This window comes from Python bivittatus, unplaced genomic scaffold (genome assembly GCF_059951505.1).
Source record: "Python bivittatus isolate LINGU-HERP-01145 unplaced genomic scaffold, Pbiv_v1 ctg000840_np1212, whole genome shotgun sequence".
Taxonomy (NCBI): Eukaryota; Metazoa; Chordata; class Lepidosauria; order Squamata; family Pythonidae; genus Python; species Python bivittatus.
This window is the reverse complement of record NW_028277113.1, coordinates 30,969,099-30,987,427: the sequence shown is the minus strand read 5'-3', so window position 1 is coordinate 30,987,427 and position 18,329 is coordinate 30,969,099. Positions and strand designations below refer to the sequence as shown.

At 36.6% G+C, this 18,329-nt stretch overlaps 1 protein-coding gene across 4 annotated transcripts in view; it reads right to left on the bottom strand.

The window, feature by feature from the left end:
- PIEZO2 (piezo type mechanosensitive ion channel component 2) overlaps positions 1 to 18,329 on the bottom strand; it is a 234,520-nt gene that overhangs the window by 103,491 nt on the left and 112,700 nt on the right. For all 4 annotated transcript variants that reach the window (XM_088130643.1, XM_088130640.1, XM_088130642.1 and 1 more), the window contains exon 3: positions 17,747 to 17,872. In XM_088130643.1, the coding sequence (XP_087986769.1) occupies positions 17,747 to 17,872 (126 nt within the window). The remainder of the gene's footprint in view (positions 1 to 17,746; positions 17,873 to 18,329) is intronic.

Here is an 18,329-nt window from a genome sequence, read left to right as displayed (position 1 = left end):
AGATTTGAAACAGAAGAAGAAGAAGTTAAAGACTGCATGACAAAATGGGCTATTAATTTTGGATATAATGTACAGATGGATACTTGAGAGAGAATGTGGGTAACTGGTATTAAATTCACCATGTGTCATAACTTAAGAGAAAACTTTTATAAAATGATGTATCATTGGCATATGACATCAGAGAAATTATCAAAAATGTACTAAAATATTTCAAACCAGTGCTAGAAATGTGAAAAACATGAGGGGACATTTTATCATGCATGGTGGACTTGTGAGAAAGCTGAGAAATTTTGCATACAAATTCATATGATGATGCAAAGGATTTTAAAGATAAATATTGTGAAGAAACCAGAACTTTTTTTTATTGGGACTTATGGATAATGCATTAGAAAAAACTCATGGCAGACTGATTTTGTATATGGTAACTGCAGCAAGATTATTGTATGTTCAACAATGGAAGAACAATGAAATTCCCACAGTAGAGGAATGGAATGTCAGAATATCTTGAGATGGCAAAGCTGACCTGTTTGGTCAGAGAAAAAAACAACAAAAACTCTTCTGAAAGACTGGAAACCTTACATGGACTTTTTGCTGAAAGGAGGACCATGCACAGGTGCTATGATGGAACAATGCAATGGTCAGTTCGTACCAACATTCAACCAATTTAACCAGTATCAGCGCTTGCATAGAAGTGAGACACAAGAAAGAAAGCATACCCCAGAATTGACCTTAACTAAGGTCAATTGATCTTAACTGCTAATTGATCTTAACTGCTAAGATCAAAGTGGAAAGATAGGCTGCAGCTGTGGACCTTGTTAACATTCCTTCCCTTTGCAATTGACAAGGTTTGTCAGTTAAAGTTGGGAAGAGCGAAAAGTGAAAGTGGACAGTGGGGTCTCCCCAGGGCAGGAGTGGGCTGTGCTACTAACATGCGAGAGAGATAAGAAACCAACCACCTATTTCATATTTCCGTTGGCAACAACCAGCACCCACCCTCTGGGCAAGTAAGACACTTGTTAGGACAAGGCAAACAATTAAAACTGCTGGACCATTTATTAAAACACTTGAAGAGCTGCTATTTTAAAGCCTGAAGTATTTTTGGCAGGTTTCTTTCTTTACATAAAGATGGATTTTGCATCATGAGCTGGAAATTGCAGGAATCCTAATTCCCTTTTCACAATGCAAACTTTACGGCTCATAAACCACTGATAGATTTATAATAGAGGAGCTCTCTCTGGAATGTCTACTATATCCTGTTCTCCTGGCCTGATTTTAATATTTTAAATGGAAAGCAAGGGCCCAATCATTCTAAAGAAGCACCTTTTCCCTGTAGGACTATATATTTTAGAACCAAATGTAAACGTTCTTAATCAGGTACCAACAAAAGTCCAAGCGTGGTACACCATTTTCTAAAGGAAGGTTTAGTAGATGTATGAAAAGCCTTGCTCCTTAAGGGGGCAAGGAGTGAGAAATGATCACATTTGATTTACAAAGCTTCTGGCATTTGGTAACAAAATTATCTTCCGCTAGGGCAACAGCAGATTTCCAGATCCTGGGAAAAAGCTGAATAACTGGAAAAGTAAAACTAGAGATGAATCCAATCACTTCTACTAGATCACTAATAGATACAATATACCAAATGCACTGAAAAGGGGACATTTTGTCTCTCAGTCTGCATTGTTGTTTTTCATATAATCGAAATTTACCATACTTAAATCTGACAAAAAAAGAGGACCATTAACTGGATGAGCTAGTTCTCTTGAAGACATCAGGCTGTATGTCCAAGTAAATGTATTTTTCAAGTTCTTTGTTTTAATCTTTCAACAAACTACAGCAATATAAGTAGACTACAGCAAAATATGAACTTCGCTACAAACTAAATATGAGCGAGCAGTATTATGTGACTGCAAAAAAGGCAAATGTAATTTTAGACTGTATCAACCAAAATACAGTTTCAAAGTCTCAGGTATAATCATCCTACTTTACACACTTTTGTTACATTCTACCTTGACCACTATGTCCAGTTTGGGGCACCACACTTTACAAAGCATTCAGCAAAAAATGGAGCAGGTTATGAGAAGGATAGTGAGGATGATCAGATAACTAAAAACTACTGTAAGTCCTACAAAGAGAAATGGAAACAACTGGACATGTTTAGTCTTGAGATGAAAAGATTAAAAGGAGATCTGATAGAAGTCTTCACGTAAATGAAAGGGTGTTGTATCTGAAAGTAAAAACTGTAAATAAAACTGGTCAGAATGACCAGGTCCATCTTAATATTCATAGCCCCAAAGATAGTACCTTGAGATTTACAAAAAACAAAATAAAGTTTTATTTCTAGAACAGTACTGGACTTCTAATAATACTTTCATAAACATGTTTAAGCACAATATAGTAATTATCTTCCTAAAAACAAAAAGGACTGAAGTTCTGCTAGTGGTCTTGTGATTATAATTTTCTTGGTTGAGACAGATAAATAGATATAATATTTGTATTGGTTTTAACTGTTTTTATGATTGTTCGCCCAGAATAATTTGTCTGAGATGGGTGGCTATAGAAATTGACTAAAATAAACAAACAAACAAACAAATAAATGACTTATCTTCTAGGGAGGGATTATATATCATGGTAACCATGAACAGACTGATAACCAATTATAGGTAGTCCTCTCTTAACGACCATTCATTTAACAATGGTTCAAAACTATGATGGCCTCAGAAAAAGTGCTTTACAATCTGTACTTGCACTTACGACTGTCACAAACCGTCGCTCCACCCCGAGGTCACATGATTGCAATTTGCGACCTTTTTTATGATGGTCATTAAGTGAATCACCTCAGCTGTTAAGTGAATCAAGTGGTCATTGAGCAAATTCTGGCAAAAAACGTCCATCGGGGAAGCTGGATTAGTTTAACGACCATGTGATTTGCTTAACAACCTCGTGATTCACTTAACGCCCACAGTGATTTGCTTAATCACCATTGTAAAAATGGTAGTAAAATTGGGTGAGATCATGTGCTGACTCACTTAATGACTGCTCCATTTAACAACTAATTTTCTGGTTTTAAGCGAGGACTACCTGTAAACTGAGAATCTCTTAATCTAAATTCTAATCTATATACTACTAAAACTGGTGTTTATAGCCTTCAACTGGGTAAAACAGTGCATCATAGGGCAACAATTTTGGAACCAAGGTACCTTAAATGGGCTGACTTACAGAATGCATCCAAAATCCAGGATTCATTACTCCCATGGGATTGAAATTTGGGGAATTTGTGGCTGCTTCAGCACTACCGTGCCCCTGCACCGCCGTGGTCAACCCAGGTCACATGATTGTCATGGGTTTATCCCTGACATCTTTTGCACCTCCCTCTGTCCCCTTCACTCAGACAGCTGGTAGCAAGGCCCAACAGGTGAGTGGCGATTGGCTGCTTTTGAAATGAGGCCAAAATTTGAAATCTCTTAAAAGCTGTGGGCATTGAGAGAAGGATGAGTGAGCGACTTAGGTGCCTGCTGGCGAGGTAGGGCAGGCTCGGTGGCACTGGCAGTCGACGGGTGAGTCCTCTTCCTCCCTCTGAGGAAGGAAGGGGGAGGGAAAGGGAGGGAAAGAGAGGAAGGAAAGGAAAGGAAAGGAAAGGAAAGGAAAGGAAAGGAAAGGAAAGGAAAGGAAAGGAAAGGAAAGGAAAGGAAAGGAAAGGAAAGGAAAGGAAAGGAAAGGAAAGGAAAGGAAAGGAAAGGAAAGGAAAGGAAAGGAAAGGAAGGAGAGAGGGACGGAGGGACGGAGGGATGGAGGGATGGAGGACTCTTGTCAACAGCCTTTAATTCTCTACAATTCAGAAAACAACTGAATTTACAAATTCCTGTCTTTCAATGGTCATTAATAAGATTAGGGGGAATATACATTTTGATTAAAAAACAGAGATGATTACTATTACTAGCACATATAAACTATACGAGATGAGGCCTTCTAACTTTAGATCATAATGGATTTTAATGCAGAGATATTAAAACACATTGCATACACTAATATATTCTTACATTTTAAGAAGTCTTCAAACAATACTCAAGAGACATTTAAAGCAAAACAAGGTTTGCAACACTTCCAACTCAACAGCACTTGCGAAGCTCACAATTCTACCAAGTCAACTGCAGTTTTAAAAAGATGAAACATGTTTCAAAGATGAAATAATCTAGAAACAACAAAAATAAAATATATTGCATTTAAAATGTGACCACTGGCTGAACTTCATTTCCAGTTGCCAATTGTTTCTGAAAAACTGCTACAATGATGTATTTTTTCAAAATGAAAATAATGAAAAATGCTCAGCAGCTGCAACAGATTTCCAGCCAGTAGTTCAGATGTTGAATAACCAAGATCTAAATTTAGCTCTTCAGGTTTTAATACTTAATAGATTCAACAATTTGCTTGCTATATTCTGGTTCAATTTGGACATGAATTATTGGAGGCATTTCATGTAAAATACAATGGAAATTTTACATCGGAAATTCACAGTGACCAATGCAGATTCTGCAGAATATGTGGGGAATGCTTCAAAGTGGTTGTTTCAATGTGGTAATGATAGAAACAGAAGACCTACAGCTCTTCTTGATGGACTTACATGGATAATCCTACACTTAAAAATAGTGTTAAGCGCCTTCAAAATTTTATCTTCTATCATTTCCGTTGCTTTTCTCCCTCTACACGAATGACTGCACCTCAAAAGACTCTTCTGTTAAAGTTCTGAAATTCGCAGATGATACAATTGTCATTGGTCTCATTTGAAATGGAGATGAGTCAGCATACAGACGGGAGGTTCAACAACTGGTCTTGTGGTATGGTCATAACAACTGAGAACTGAATACACTTAAAACTGTGGAGATGATTGTGGATTTTAGGAAGAATCCTTCTAATTCCCCTCTCCTTACTATACTCGACAGCCCAGTATCAGTAGTAGAGTCCTTCAAGTTCTTGGGTTCTATAATCTCCCAAGACCTGAAATGGATGCTTAACATCACAAACATCATCAAAAAGGCACAACAAAGGATGTTCTTCCTGCGTCAACTTAGGCAGTTTAAATTACCTCAGGAGCTTTTGGTACAGTTTTATAGAGGAACCATTGAGTCTGTTATCTGTTCCTCTATAACTGTCTGGTTTGACTCCGCAACCAAACAGGACAGATACAGACTCCAACGGATAGTTAAGTCTGCAGAAAGAATAATTGCAACCCGCCTGCCTTCTATAGAAGATCTGTACACTGTGAGGGTCAAAAGGAGGGCAGAGAAGATACCTGCAGATCCCTCTCATCCTGGACATAAATTGTTTCAACTTTTTCCCTCAGGACGGTGGTACAGAGCACTGTATGTTAAAACATCTAGACACTGGAACAGTTTTTTCCCTCATGCCATTGCTCTGCTGAACACCTAATTAATGCAGCATGACAAACTGATTGACATTGCATGATAAGATATGACTGCTAAGACGTGACTGATAATGCTCTGTTAAATGTGAATATATGCTAGACAATAGCTTCTCCTTTTAAAAATGAATATATGTTAGTCAATAGCCGTAGTATTATTCTTCCTCCAGTTCTCCTCTTCTGACTGCATAGTTTTAGTATATAACGTTATTACTTTTTATTATTCCTTATTTCCTGATGCTATGCAAACACACAGAGCTTTTTGCACCGAAGTCAAATTCCTTGTATGTCTCATACTTGGCCAGTAAACCTATTCTATTCTATTCTATTCTATTCTATTCTATTCTATTCTATTCTATTCTATTCTATTCTATTCTATTCTATTCTATTCTATTCTATTCATCTTTAATATAATTTCTGGTATTTCAACTCACCAATATAAAACATAACACTCAAACTCCAGTCTGCATTTTTATTCGCACAAAAAATTAGGCATACAGAAAGTTATTATGGAATGAAATATATCTGTACACTATAAATAATGATCACTAAAATAATTTTGTATTTGTACATATCACAGTCAAATGCCAGAGTTACTTTTTGAGATGGCTGGTTATACAAACTGAATGAATGAATGAATGAATGAATGAATGAATGAATGAATGAATGAATGAATACATTTTTTCCCTTAACCTGAACACATATAGTGAATTATCCTATGTTTTTACTGTTACCTGCATTCAGTAATAAATGAAGTGCAGAACAATTCAGCTTGATTTTTCTTTACTATATGAATTAATTATATATAATCTAAAGACCTCTTTTAGTTTGCTCACAGTAAATCACTCAAGGATAGCTGTTTTATTCAGTCATTGAGTTGTTTTCAACTCTTCATGACCCCTATGGAATCTTTTCACAAGGACTGTCTGTCAGTAATGGCTTCTTTGAATTCATTTAAGTTCATCAGCAATAATATCTTGGTACTTTGTCTCTGGTCAACCCTTTTTTCAAGTGCCTTTGATATTTCCAAGCATTAGGGCCTTCATTGACTTTTGCCTTTGCATTATCTTGATTATTGTTCCTTTAAGTGAGCAGGCTGGTTATACTTCATCTAGCAATGAATTGCAGGTAGTCATCACTTAACAATGGTAATTGTGACCAGCATTTCTGTCCTTAAGCAATGTGGCCGTAAAGCACATCACATGACCACGTCGACTTATGACGGCATTTGCGGCAGTTCCAGTTGCTGTCATTAGATGAAACCCATGTGGTTACAGCATCCCGTGGTCATATACTCACCATTTGCGACCTCTTGCCAGCTTCCCCATTGAATCTGCTTGTTGGAAGCTGGCAGTGAAGGTTGCAAATGGTGATCATGTGACTACGGGACACTGCAACCGTTGCAACTGCAAGCTGGTTGCCAAGCACCCAAATCATCATCACATGACTGTGGGAATGCTGCAATGGCTGCACCTACGAGGACCAGTCATAAGTCCTCTCATTCAGTGCCATTGTAACTTTGAATGGTTGCTGAGTAGTTGCTAAATGAGGATTACCTGTATTTCTTCTTTTGTGGTCCATGATATTCTCAACAATCCTCTCAAGCACCACAGTGCAGAGGCATCAATTTGTTTTTTATTCATCCTTTCTTATTCAGCTTTCAGAACCAGCAAAACCAGAGCCTTGACAATACACATCTTTGTTATTAGCATGAGTTCTCTTTAATATTTAGACTTATCTTAGCATTTCTCCTCTGCAGCAGATGTCTCTTTATTTCATAGCTAAAGTCACCATCTCTCTGAATTGTTGACCCTAGGAAGTCTGCTAGTAGTTCAATTCTTTTCTGCCTATGTGCATTGGGTTGGCATTTTCTGTTGACAAGAATATTCCTTTTTTAAGAAAAATCATGAGTGCCATATTCGCTCTTTACCTTCAGTAACAGATTCCTCACTTCTAGACATCAGTTTATATGAGGTAATGATGTTTCTCCCTGCAAACTTAATTCGTTTCCTTTTTTTTTTTTAGTATAACATTTCTTGTAAGTTAAATGTAAGTTAAATAAATAACATTGGCTAGTTTTGAACCTTCTGATTGTGCTGTATTCCATTGTAAACGTTGATTCCTGCTGTTCAAATTCTTCAAAAGATAGATGAAATGGCACATAAAAAACATGTTTTTAAGGGCTGTCCACAGTTTACTGTGGTTACTAAAGCTCAGTCAGTCATACACATGGTCCTCAAGTTAGGATGGCAACTGGGACTGGGATTTCCATTACTAATGATGCAGTTGTAAAGCATGATGTCATGTGACTGCATCGCTTAGCGACGGCAATCCCTGCAGTCCCTGTTGCCATTGTTAAGTGAGGATTGTGGGTCATTAAGCAAGCACCTCCTTGCAACTTCCTACTGACTTCCAACAACCAAAGTCAGTGGGGAAGCTGGCAGGAAGTTGCAAGTCCCAGGTGGCTCGCAAGCAGTCCAGCAGGCAGGTAAGTGGCTGCTGCCAGGTGGGAGAGGGAGTGACGGGGTGGCTGGGTGGCACAGCATGAGCACAACAGAGCTTGGGGTGGCTGCTTCTGGGTGGGGGAGGGTGTGTAAGGGTGTATGAGTGGTAGGGGAGGTGTGGCACAAGCACATTAGGGCTTGGGGTAGCTGCTGCTGGATGGGAGAGGGTGCACGAGGATGCATGAGTGTTGGGGGAAGTGTGGCGTCTGTGTGGAGGGTCTTGGGGTGGCTGCTGCTGGGTGGGAGAGGGTGTGTGAGTGGCAGGGGAGATGCAGCATGAGTGCGGTGGGGCTTGGGGTGGTTACTACCAAGTGGGGGTGTGCAAGTGGCCAGGCAGGGTACGCAACTTGCTGGGGAGGGTACACAAGTGGCCAGGGAGGCATGAGCACAGCAAGACTCAGGGAGGATGCGTGGGTGGGGAGAGTTACTCAAGCAACTTGCAACCTTCCCTCCCGGCTTCCCTATTGACTTTGCTTATGGGAAACCAGCAGGGACAGTTGCAAATTGCGATCACATGACTGTGGGATGCTGCAACTGTCATAAGTGTGAGCCGGTTGCCAATTGCCCAGATTGCGATCACATGGCTGCAGGAGTGCTGGGATGGCTGGAACTTGGAGAACTGGTCGTAACCACCACTCATTGAGCATCATGATAACTTCAGTCACTGAACGAGTGGTTGTTAACTGAAGACTACCTGTATATGAACACACAATAATTATATTTTCATCTTGCACTTTTATTGTGAAAAGCATATTCCAAGTTTGTTGGTGAAACTGCTGCTAGAAAAAAATGCGGGTTCAAAACAGCTTATTATTATTATAAGACCTGTTCTTATACATTTTATTTCCATGTCCGGGTTTCATTGGTTCAATGTTTATAGAGAGATTTTTACAAAAGAAAAGAAATGTGTCATAATAGAGTTTTATTCAACCAGTTGGGAATATGTGGGAGGTGAGATCTGTACAATACAGTCATAATATCCTGCTTGATATACAAGCAAAACAGGAACAAATATTTGTGCTTGGATGTACCCTTATGCATTGTTTAGCCCACATAATTATTTTAGGGAGAATCACTTTGGTGATTTAGTGCCCATCTGAATATTTAACTTACAATAACTCAGGTTTATTTATTTATTTATTTAAAATATTAATATTTAGTTGCCTAAGATTAGAGCAGCAGTCTTCTACATCGATCACCATTTGAAATTACTTAATAACTGTCTTCAAAGTGTCTATTGAGAGTGGCCAAGAATATTTTCCAGCAGTCTGTTAAAGCATATTCCTCTTTCTGCATCATTTGATGAATGGTTTCCTTCAGTACAAAAGGACCTTTCTGACATTATTGCACTGCCACTTGGAACATTAATCTGCCCAATCTCAAATTTAAAGCCGATCAAGTTACCCAATTAGTATTAATAATGGACATATGGAACTTTGATTTGTAATTCACAGTTTCAAAAGATTACTCTGAGATAATGTTTTGTTACTTTGTTAAATTAGTTTTAAAATGAGGTCCCATTTAAATAATAATACTAATAATAATCAGAGTGAAGCAATTCTTATACTACAAAAAACAACAACAGCCCTAAACCCTGAGGGGAAAAAAACTCACATGATTCATTGGAAGTACAGCTTCAGATGAAAAGAGCCCTCAGTCTAAAATAATGTCTCTGAAAGACTCTTTCAGAAAGTAATATTATTTCTAAAGGTTACATTTTATTGTATGACTACCTAATCTAACCTACCAAGCTTACAGAATGAAAAGTGGGATATAAATGTTTTAATAAACACACTACAGTCTTAGTAAGAAAAGAATATTATATCCCATTGTTTGTCCAAGGTTTGCATGCATCTTTTAGATTTGTGAAATTAAACATTTAATAACTGTTAAAATTCAAAAGGAAAAACCAATATTACTCCCCTCTTTCTTTCTCTTCTCAGTGTCTTGCAGGTTCAGCCTTAAACTGAATTTCTCTTTTGTAGTTAGTGTGATCACCATTCTTCTCTCAAAGAGGCTTACTTTTGTGGCTTTGGTGTTCAACAGAGAAGCACATTTCTTTTTCTATTGTTTTTCTCCATGCTAGAAAAACAATAACTTTTGTGAGAGGTCACTGTTAAAGCCCTAGGAACAGGAACAGAAAAGGAATAGCCTGAGACTGTACATGTTTAGCAGTCATACTGTATGAGGAAAGCAAGTGACACAGACTCCGCATGTTCAGGAGAGGTCCTGAAGCACTGTACACATCCAGTCCATGATGCCATGGCAGGTATAGGAGAGAATGATAAGGAGCTTTGGTCTCTTAAGCTACTTCCTCTGCATGCAGCTCTAAGGTACCCTGATTTGTTGCATCATTTAGAGTGGCAAAATGTCCGTAATTAATATTAGCTATGATGAGCTGCAAACAGTAGATCTTTAAATGGTAATTTCTTATACTGACTTGTTGAAGCTAGTCATGGAGTTAAAGACAGTCCTAGGTCAGAGCAAAGCAACATGTATCTATATAAAAATGAAGATAAAAGCTTGTGCACTCTTCTTTGTCCATGTGGGAAGGGAACACGCTAGCCAAAAGCTCACTAAGGTTAATTCATACTGAACTGTGGTTTGACATGGCATGTAAATGCAGTCACAGAGTCCCGGACAAGTATATGTAGCAGCATTAGTGGTCTATGCATAGGCACTCTACACAGTCTGTAATTTATATAATACAGCAAGACACAAATTATATATATATATATACACACACACACACACACACACACACACACACACCATTCTTCCTCCAAGAAACAACTGCAGTGAATGGAGATCTAATTGTAGAGTTATTCCACTAGCAGTGGCACAAAGGCTAAAATAAAAACAGCATTTCTCAGACTTTTTCTACTACAGGAAGTCCTCGCTTAACGAACCTTTTTTAGTGACTGTTCAAAGTTATGACAGCACTAAAAAAAAGTTACTTACAACTGGTCCTTGCACTTATGACTGTCGCAGCACCACCATGGTGACATGATTGCGATCCAGGTAGTTGGCAATCAGCTCAGCATCCCAGGGTCACGTGATCGCCATTTGCAACCTTCCCAGCCAGCTTCCAGCAAGCAAAATCAATGGGGAACCACATGATTCACTTAACAACCACGTGAGTCGCTTAACAACCATGGGGATTTGCTTAACTGCCACAAAAAAGTCATAAAATCAGGTGCAGTCATGTGATGTTCTCCTTAAGTGAGAGCTACCTGTAGTGTAATTTTGGAATCAGTCTATGGATTTAAATTATTTGCTCCCTAAAATGCTTTTCTAGAAGTAGAATTCTATAACTAGCTAGAGGCATATTCCAGTATTGCCTGATTTAGGTTATATTGTAATAATTTCTGCTGAGGTAGTAAATCTATATACTTTGTAGCCTAGAAAATAAATAAAACTGCCTGTTTGTCACCATACTGTCTAATGACAGCTCCCAGTCCTTCCTGCATCCTATTCCACTTTCCTGAAAAGCATTGTGATGAGCGGTTCCACATACATTTTATTAACTTTGATGTGTAAGAAAAATTGGCTAAACCTCTAATCTCTGAAAGGTATCTAAGCAAGGAAGTAAATCAGATTTACATGTATATAAAACAAAGCCAAAATACCATATTAGTTCTTCCACCATCTGGTAAATGTCAAAGATATATCTGCAGATGCATTATGTGTCATTGTAGATAACAATACAATGACATCACATATCCTTTTCACAATTTCCTTCTGTTCCTGCTATATTGTTATTTGTACATTTTCTTTTAAAAACTGAAAAAACTATATGTAGGTATATATGAAACATTGTAAATGCATGTTGCAAAAGTTCACAATTAAACTGGATACAGGTAGTACTATTATAGAATATGCAATTGTATGTATATTTGTGAGGGAATGAAATGTTCAAAGGATCAGTTACATTCTTTTAAGTGGTAATATCAGCGTCACTGATTTCTTGTATGCTATGTTGTTTTTCAGTACTCAAAACAGCAAACATATCAAATGAACAGCACTACGAGAACTTAACACATTGTGTCAGTAGGCAAATATAATATTAATACATTAATATAATGGAGACAATAAAATACATTGATCTAATCCAATAATGGAACAAAAGGGAGAATAAAGCTTAACAAAGCAATAAAAATATACTATATTCAGGAGAAAGAGATCTTCATTCTACAAAGGTGATATTATTTATCTATAAGAATTGTTTGGCAAACTTCCTTCTAACTCTGGGACTGCTTCTTTAACCTCTTTCTCTTCTCACTGAGGGAGTTAAGGACTGTGCCAGTCCTCAAAACATGCTGTTCTTATAGTCTCTCTTCAATAACAACCAGCTCCCATTCAGGCAGCAAGTTTTAGCACTCTCTCCTCATAACATCTTGCTCCTTGTATTTGTCCAGTTGTTGAAAAATATTATATGCATGGTTTGTGTAACAGGCCTATCTAGAAACTAAGCAAGTTCCAAACTGTAGTGAAGTCTCTAACAATAGGTTTGATAGCAACTGTAGTGGACCTTGAAACAGAGATTCTAGAAAGTGACAAGACTTTAAAAATTATCCACAAAGAATGACACATGCAATTGGAAATCCTTTCAAAGTTTTATGTTTGGAACAGCTGAACCTGTGGTATTCATGGGGGAGTCAAAACAGGTAAAATGACAGTCATGGCAGAGTGATCTAAGTCCTCCTCCTTTTGTATGTTTGCCAGTACGGAATTGGCCCTGACCTTGCAGGCTTTCAGAAAGGCAGCCAAGACCTAGTTCTTTCCCCAGGCCTTTGCGCTGGGATGAGCAGAGCTCCTAATTGGATGACTTACGGTATATTTTAGTTCTGGTTGTCATGTTATTATTTTAGTTGTTTTTTAATGCCATGTCTTCCTCCGCCCCCCCCCTTTTTTTTGGCATTTTACATTTGTTGTTGATTATTTTTATACACTGCCCAGATTACCTTGTTTGAATTGAGGGGCCATATAAGTGCTCTAAGTAAATAAATAAACATTGTATAAACATTCAAAGGGGCAGGCTTTAATTGCGCTCCACAGTTGCCATCTTGCCTGTTTTTACCCTCCTTGGTGGATATCACTGAGTTGAACCACAAATCAGTTTTTAAAAAATATTTTGCCTCCTACAGTACTGCTATAGGAAAACAGAGACTGCACATACAATTCTTCTGTACAGCTTATATTATATATGGAAACAGAAATTCTTTTAAAACAGGGATGACATTTTATAATATAAACTATAAACTATGCCTATAAATGACCACAGACTGCAGAAAATAATGTAACCCAACCCACAAGAAAAGTAAAGTATTTTCTAGAGAAGGAATTTAAAATACTAGCAACATGGACAGAATAATAGTTACAGGAAAAATCCTACGCACTACTCGGTAATTAATGGGTCATGAAAAAAGGCCATTATTATTACAAGAGTAGAAATACAATGAATACTCCCTTCTGAACTATTATGATGTAATAATTGGCAGGAAATTAAACCGAACCTTTGATATATGCTTAAAAAGCATTTTTAGAAGTATCTGTTTCCTCAGACGTTTTTAAAAGCTGGATATAGTGATATAATGGTGCAACTTAATTTGAAACACAAGAGGATTTTCAAATACAATAATCTTTATTGCCAAAGTTGTTATAACCAAAATTTGAATATAAAAATTAGTACAACTAGAAAGATTGCCACAAATTTCTAGAAACATAAAACTTTCACAGACATTCTAGTTCCCACTTGAAATCAACTAACAGAAGTAAAAATAGGATGACCTTACATCAATTAAGAAAGATTTAGCCAACATGATTGCAAATCTGCCTTTGGTATGCTAGGAGAAAGTTTTGGAAGTTACATACTTATTGTCAACATGTATTCAATCTCCCTGGTTTTCTCAACACAGTCACAGATTATGTCCAGAAACAATGCACAGGTCTATCTGGGCCACTTCCATATAACATTCTCATGCTTAACAAAATCTGAAATAATTTAAAAGCCTCATTTAACTTAACTCTCTAAATTTTCACATCTGATTATTCAGCTCTCAAGTTAGATAAAAATGCTGCAAAGAACATTGCCCACCTTTTCAATTCAGTGTTCAGAAGAAGTACTCATTACACTTTGGCAAGCCAATCAATTCAAATTTTGCAACTATACGTATCATCGTAATTGAACCACTTCCCAGAATAAATCTCAAAGGAATTGTAAACATCTAATGCCTTAAGTCCAGGGGGGGAAAACCCTGTCTTCTGGTGCTTTGGGCTTGTTGATTAAGATGCAACTAAAATCATTTTCATCTTCAGCAGCATTATGTGAGAACTAGAATCAGAGAGGCTATTCTAAATGTCCAGTGACCTGCTCAGTACAGGAGTTGAAATTAAAGCATTCCCAATAAACAACTGCTTGAATATGTTCAGAGAAGGGAAGACTATGCATTGATATCCTGCTCCTAATGTTAAGGCATTTTTCCTAATACATGCCCTTCCTATAAATTAAATTTATTAATCTGTGTCGTGCCCTCTGGGGTGACAGAGAACAAGTCTTGAATGCAGATATATTAAAACATATTGCATACACTAATAAAATAAATTTTCCTTTGATTTCCGTTATTTTCTTACCCTTCCCGTTTGATTGTTGTTATCCCCAATTTTTTTGGATTGACAGACAGGAATCTGGAAGGATATGTGCCCTTGAAGATCACTCAGAAACTACAGCTCATCCAGAGCACGGCAATGCAAATAGGTATGGGTGCACCTCAGTTCACCTAAGTGATACCTCTATTTTGTGAACTACACTGCTTACCCATCAGCTTTTGAGTACAATTCCAGATGCTGGCTGTCACTTATAAAAGCTCTTCATGACTTGTAGCCTGGATATTTACAAGACAACTTTTCTCTAGTTATTTCTGTCCATCCAATAAAATCTGGTGGGATTGGCATGTTCCAGGTCCCAACAAACCAGCATGGTCTTATGGGACTTGAGGTGTATACTTTCTCTATCACTGCTCCCATCCTATGGAAAAGCATTTGCCCCAAAGTCCACACAGCCCCAACTCTGATGTCTTTTAGAAAGGCTTTAAAAACAGATTCTTCCAGCAGGCCCGGGCAGGTTAATGTTTGAACTTGCCTGTTTGGTTTTTTATGACTTATTTTTAAACTTTTGTATATTGCCTTGAGTTGCTTGGATTTTTGCAGGTTATAAATAGAATAAATAAATAAATATGGTTAAGTTTAGTTTTATATAGTAAATATGTTTTATAGAATAAAAATGTTTTATGAGAAATTCATATTTAGACTGTAAACTCTGCAACTGATAAAGCCCATTTGCATTCTTGTTGAATATTTCAAAATTCAGCAAATGTATAAAACATTCCCACCTATTTCCTAAATTAAAGTTTCTGGTCAAGACCACTGCTGGAGGACAGTTAGCAGGACATACTGTTTAAATTAATTCCTACACTTGCTATTTTCTTCTCTTTTTCCAGTGTATATTCTTTGTGCACTCTAGTATTAAATCTTAGAAGTCAAAAACATTTTGTGCCTGTATTTATATCTGAATGTCTGATTTATTATTTAAGAGTGTTAAGCATACCTGATGGCTTATGCATAACTGCTTTATTTTCCATGAAAAATCATAACGAAATTGTATTGGTTATTTCTTACCACCAAAAATGGAATTTGGACGCTACATGTAGCTTTGTGCCACCAGTTGTCTGTCCATGCTACATGCAAACTAAGAAGAGCTTTAATATATACTTTTCTTTAATAGGTCTGAAGAGTGTTTATCTTTGCAGACAGGATACACATTCAGAAGACTGATTTCTAGAAGTGAAAGACTGACAGGAATCAGAAACATCTCTTCCTTTTAAAAGTATTTCTTTTCTTTCTCCCTTCCTCCAATTATTTTAAAACAGTTTTGGCCTTTACATAGGTTTTTCATGAGTTACAGTAGGACTCAGGGATGGATAAACTTTGGATGATCAAGGATTGCACTTAGGCTATAAATTGAGTGAAGTCATTTCATACATGTACGTGGGGTTGTAGTTTCAGAGGGAACTTGGTGAGGTTTCTTTATTTTTTAATTGTAGTATGTCTATTGTTAGGACTTGTAATATAGTATTTCTGTTTCTTTCTTCAGATTGGTTTGTTGAGTGATGACCTGATGGGGTCCAAGAGTGATAAAAAGGGGCTGCAATTGCCAATCCTTGGACTAGCTTTGAAAACTGCATACTGCCCACTGCTGGACAATCAATATATTTTTTAAATATTGTTATGACTGGGCGAATCGCAATGTGAAGATAGTTTTGTGGGTTATGATACTACTGAATGGTACTTGTTATATTCATTAACTGGATAGCACAATTTACATATTAGGAAATATAATGATCCATCTAACATTTACTTAGCTAACTTCATGAAATTCCTAGGGATGGTCCAAAGTTACTTAGCCCCATAACAACAAAGGCCATTCCTTTCCAAAACATTAATAAAATGTGTGAGATTTCTTGTTTCAGCAGTCTGCCTTTTCTCCATAATTAATTTTGACTTAGTCTTTTTGTAAGCTAGACACTTACTGAAATTGCTCTTCTCTTAACATTTTCTCCTCTGACTTTCTGGTTGCCATCTTTGTAAATTCTGGATTGATAAGCAAAGTATTGCACAAGTGTAAGATTACTGGCATGGTTAATATTTCACTGTGAACATTAATAAGAAACCTGCATAAATTGAATAAAATTTTGCAGATTCTCTTTTGTATGGGAAATTGTACTAAAATTTAGCCATACTGCCACAGCTGGAATTAAGTCAAACTCGGATTGTGTATAATTTTAGCTGGGAGTTGTGGCACCAATTTTCCACAATGTCAGAGGCTGGTAACATGGCATCTGCATTGTCTAAAACACATGAATATCTGTAGGGTGTGGTAAAAAAAAAAAAAGTGAAGATGGCAGCCACAATTGTCTGCCTGTTTTTTATGTGCATTGCTACCTTGACTTTCATAAAAGTATCCTGTGACATGTCTGCTAAAACACCTCCAGATGATACCTGTACGATCCCCCAAATATCTTAAGATTCCTATATATTACAAGATTTGGAGGTTAAATAGGACCTGCTGCTTTGAGATGTTGCTCCATGGGCTACATGCATGTTAATATAGACATCTCTATATGAAATTATGGATGAGGCAGAAACAGATTTTGAGTGATTTTTTCAAACAATATATTAATACACTCACCCTAAAAAATCTCTAATGATAAAACCATGATTTTATAATGATAGTTATAATTACATAGGTATCTAAAATAAATCTGCAGAGAATATTATGAGAGGTTTATCATATCAATGGAAATGGATTCTATTGTAGAAAAAACAGCAGCACTGAACAGAATCCATAAGCATCTGCCTTTCTCCAGTCCAAAATCCACAAAAACACATTTGTGAAATATGCACTTGAGTAAAAAATATATATTTGAAAGATGCAAAGAAAGGGTATATTGGGATTATACATATATTGATATTAGGGAGAGACCTTGTAAGGCAGGATGACACAAAGGAAAATTTGCATTAAATTTTCTTTTGGACAGATTTATATTTAAAATTATATAGATTAGGGGAAATAGTACAGAAAAAGAGGAAAAGAGACTCATTTTAAAAAAACATATTTTTAAAATTAAAACTGACAGACCAAAACACTTCTTTACTAATCTGGAAAATAAAACCATATAGATTTAAATTGATTCACACATTCACATTCCAGTATATTTCCCACATAAGCTATGCAAAATGCTAGAAGATTAAAAAGAATTATACTCACAGTTATAGTTAGGTTGAATAGTTTTTGCAGATTCAAGGCTGGTTATTGTGATTTGAAATATGATGTGCACAAGCAGAAATGTTAAACTCATGAAACACAAGGATTTTAATAACCGCCCTGTATGCCCTGAAAGATATAAAACACAATTCAAAATAATTTAACATGATAAAAGACTTGGTGTAGATAAGATTGCAACATTAACCATATTATGTGTGAGATTCTCCTGCTTGTGGTTTGGTTTTTATCTATGTTTACTATTTTGTTTTTAATTGGTTTTGTAATATAGTAGGCTTTATTGTACCCCACCCAGAGTCACTTCATTTGAGATTGGCAGCCATATAAATTTGACAAATAGATTTGACAAATAAATAAAAAACAAATAAATACATAAACACATATAAATTATATTAAAAAGCACCTAGTAAAATCATAGATATTAAACTGCATGCTATCATAATGCATTGTGCCAAACTTCATGGTAAAGAAACTTATGGATTGAGGCAGAAAAGTCCACAAACACATGTCAACTTCAAAATAAAAATATATTAAAATAATAGAACACAGATGAAAATGCTTTGGGAAA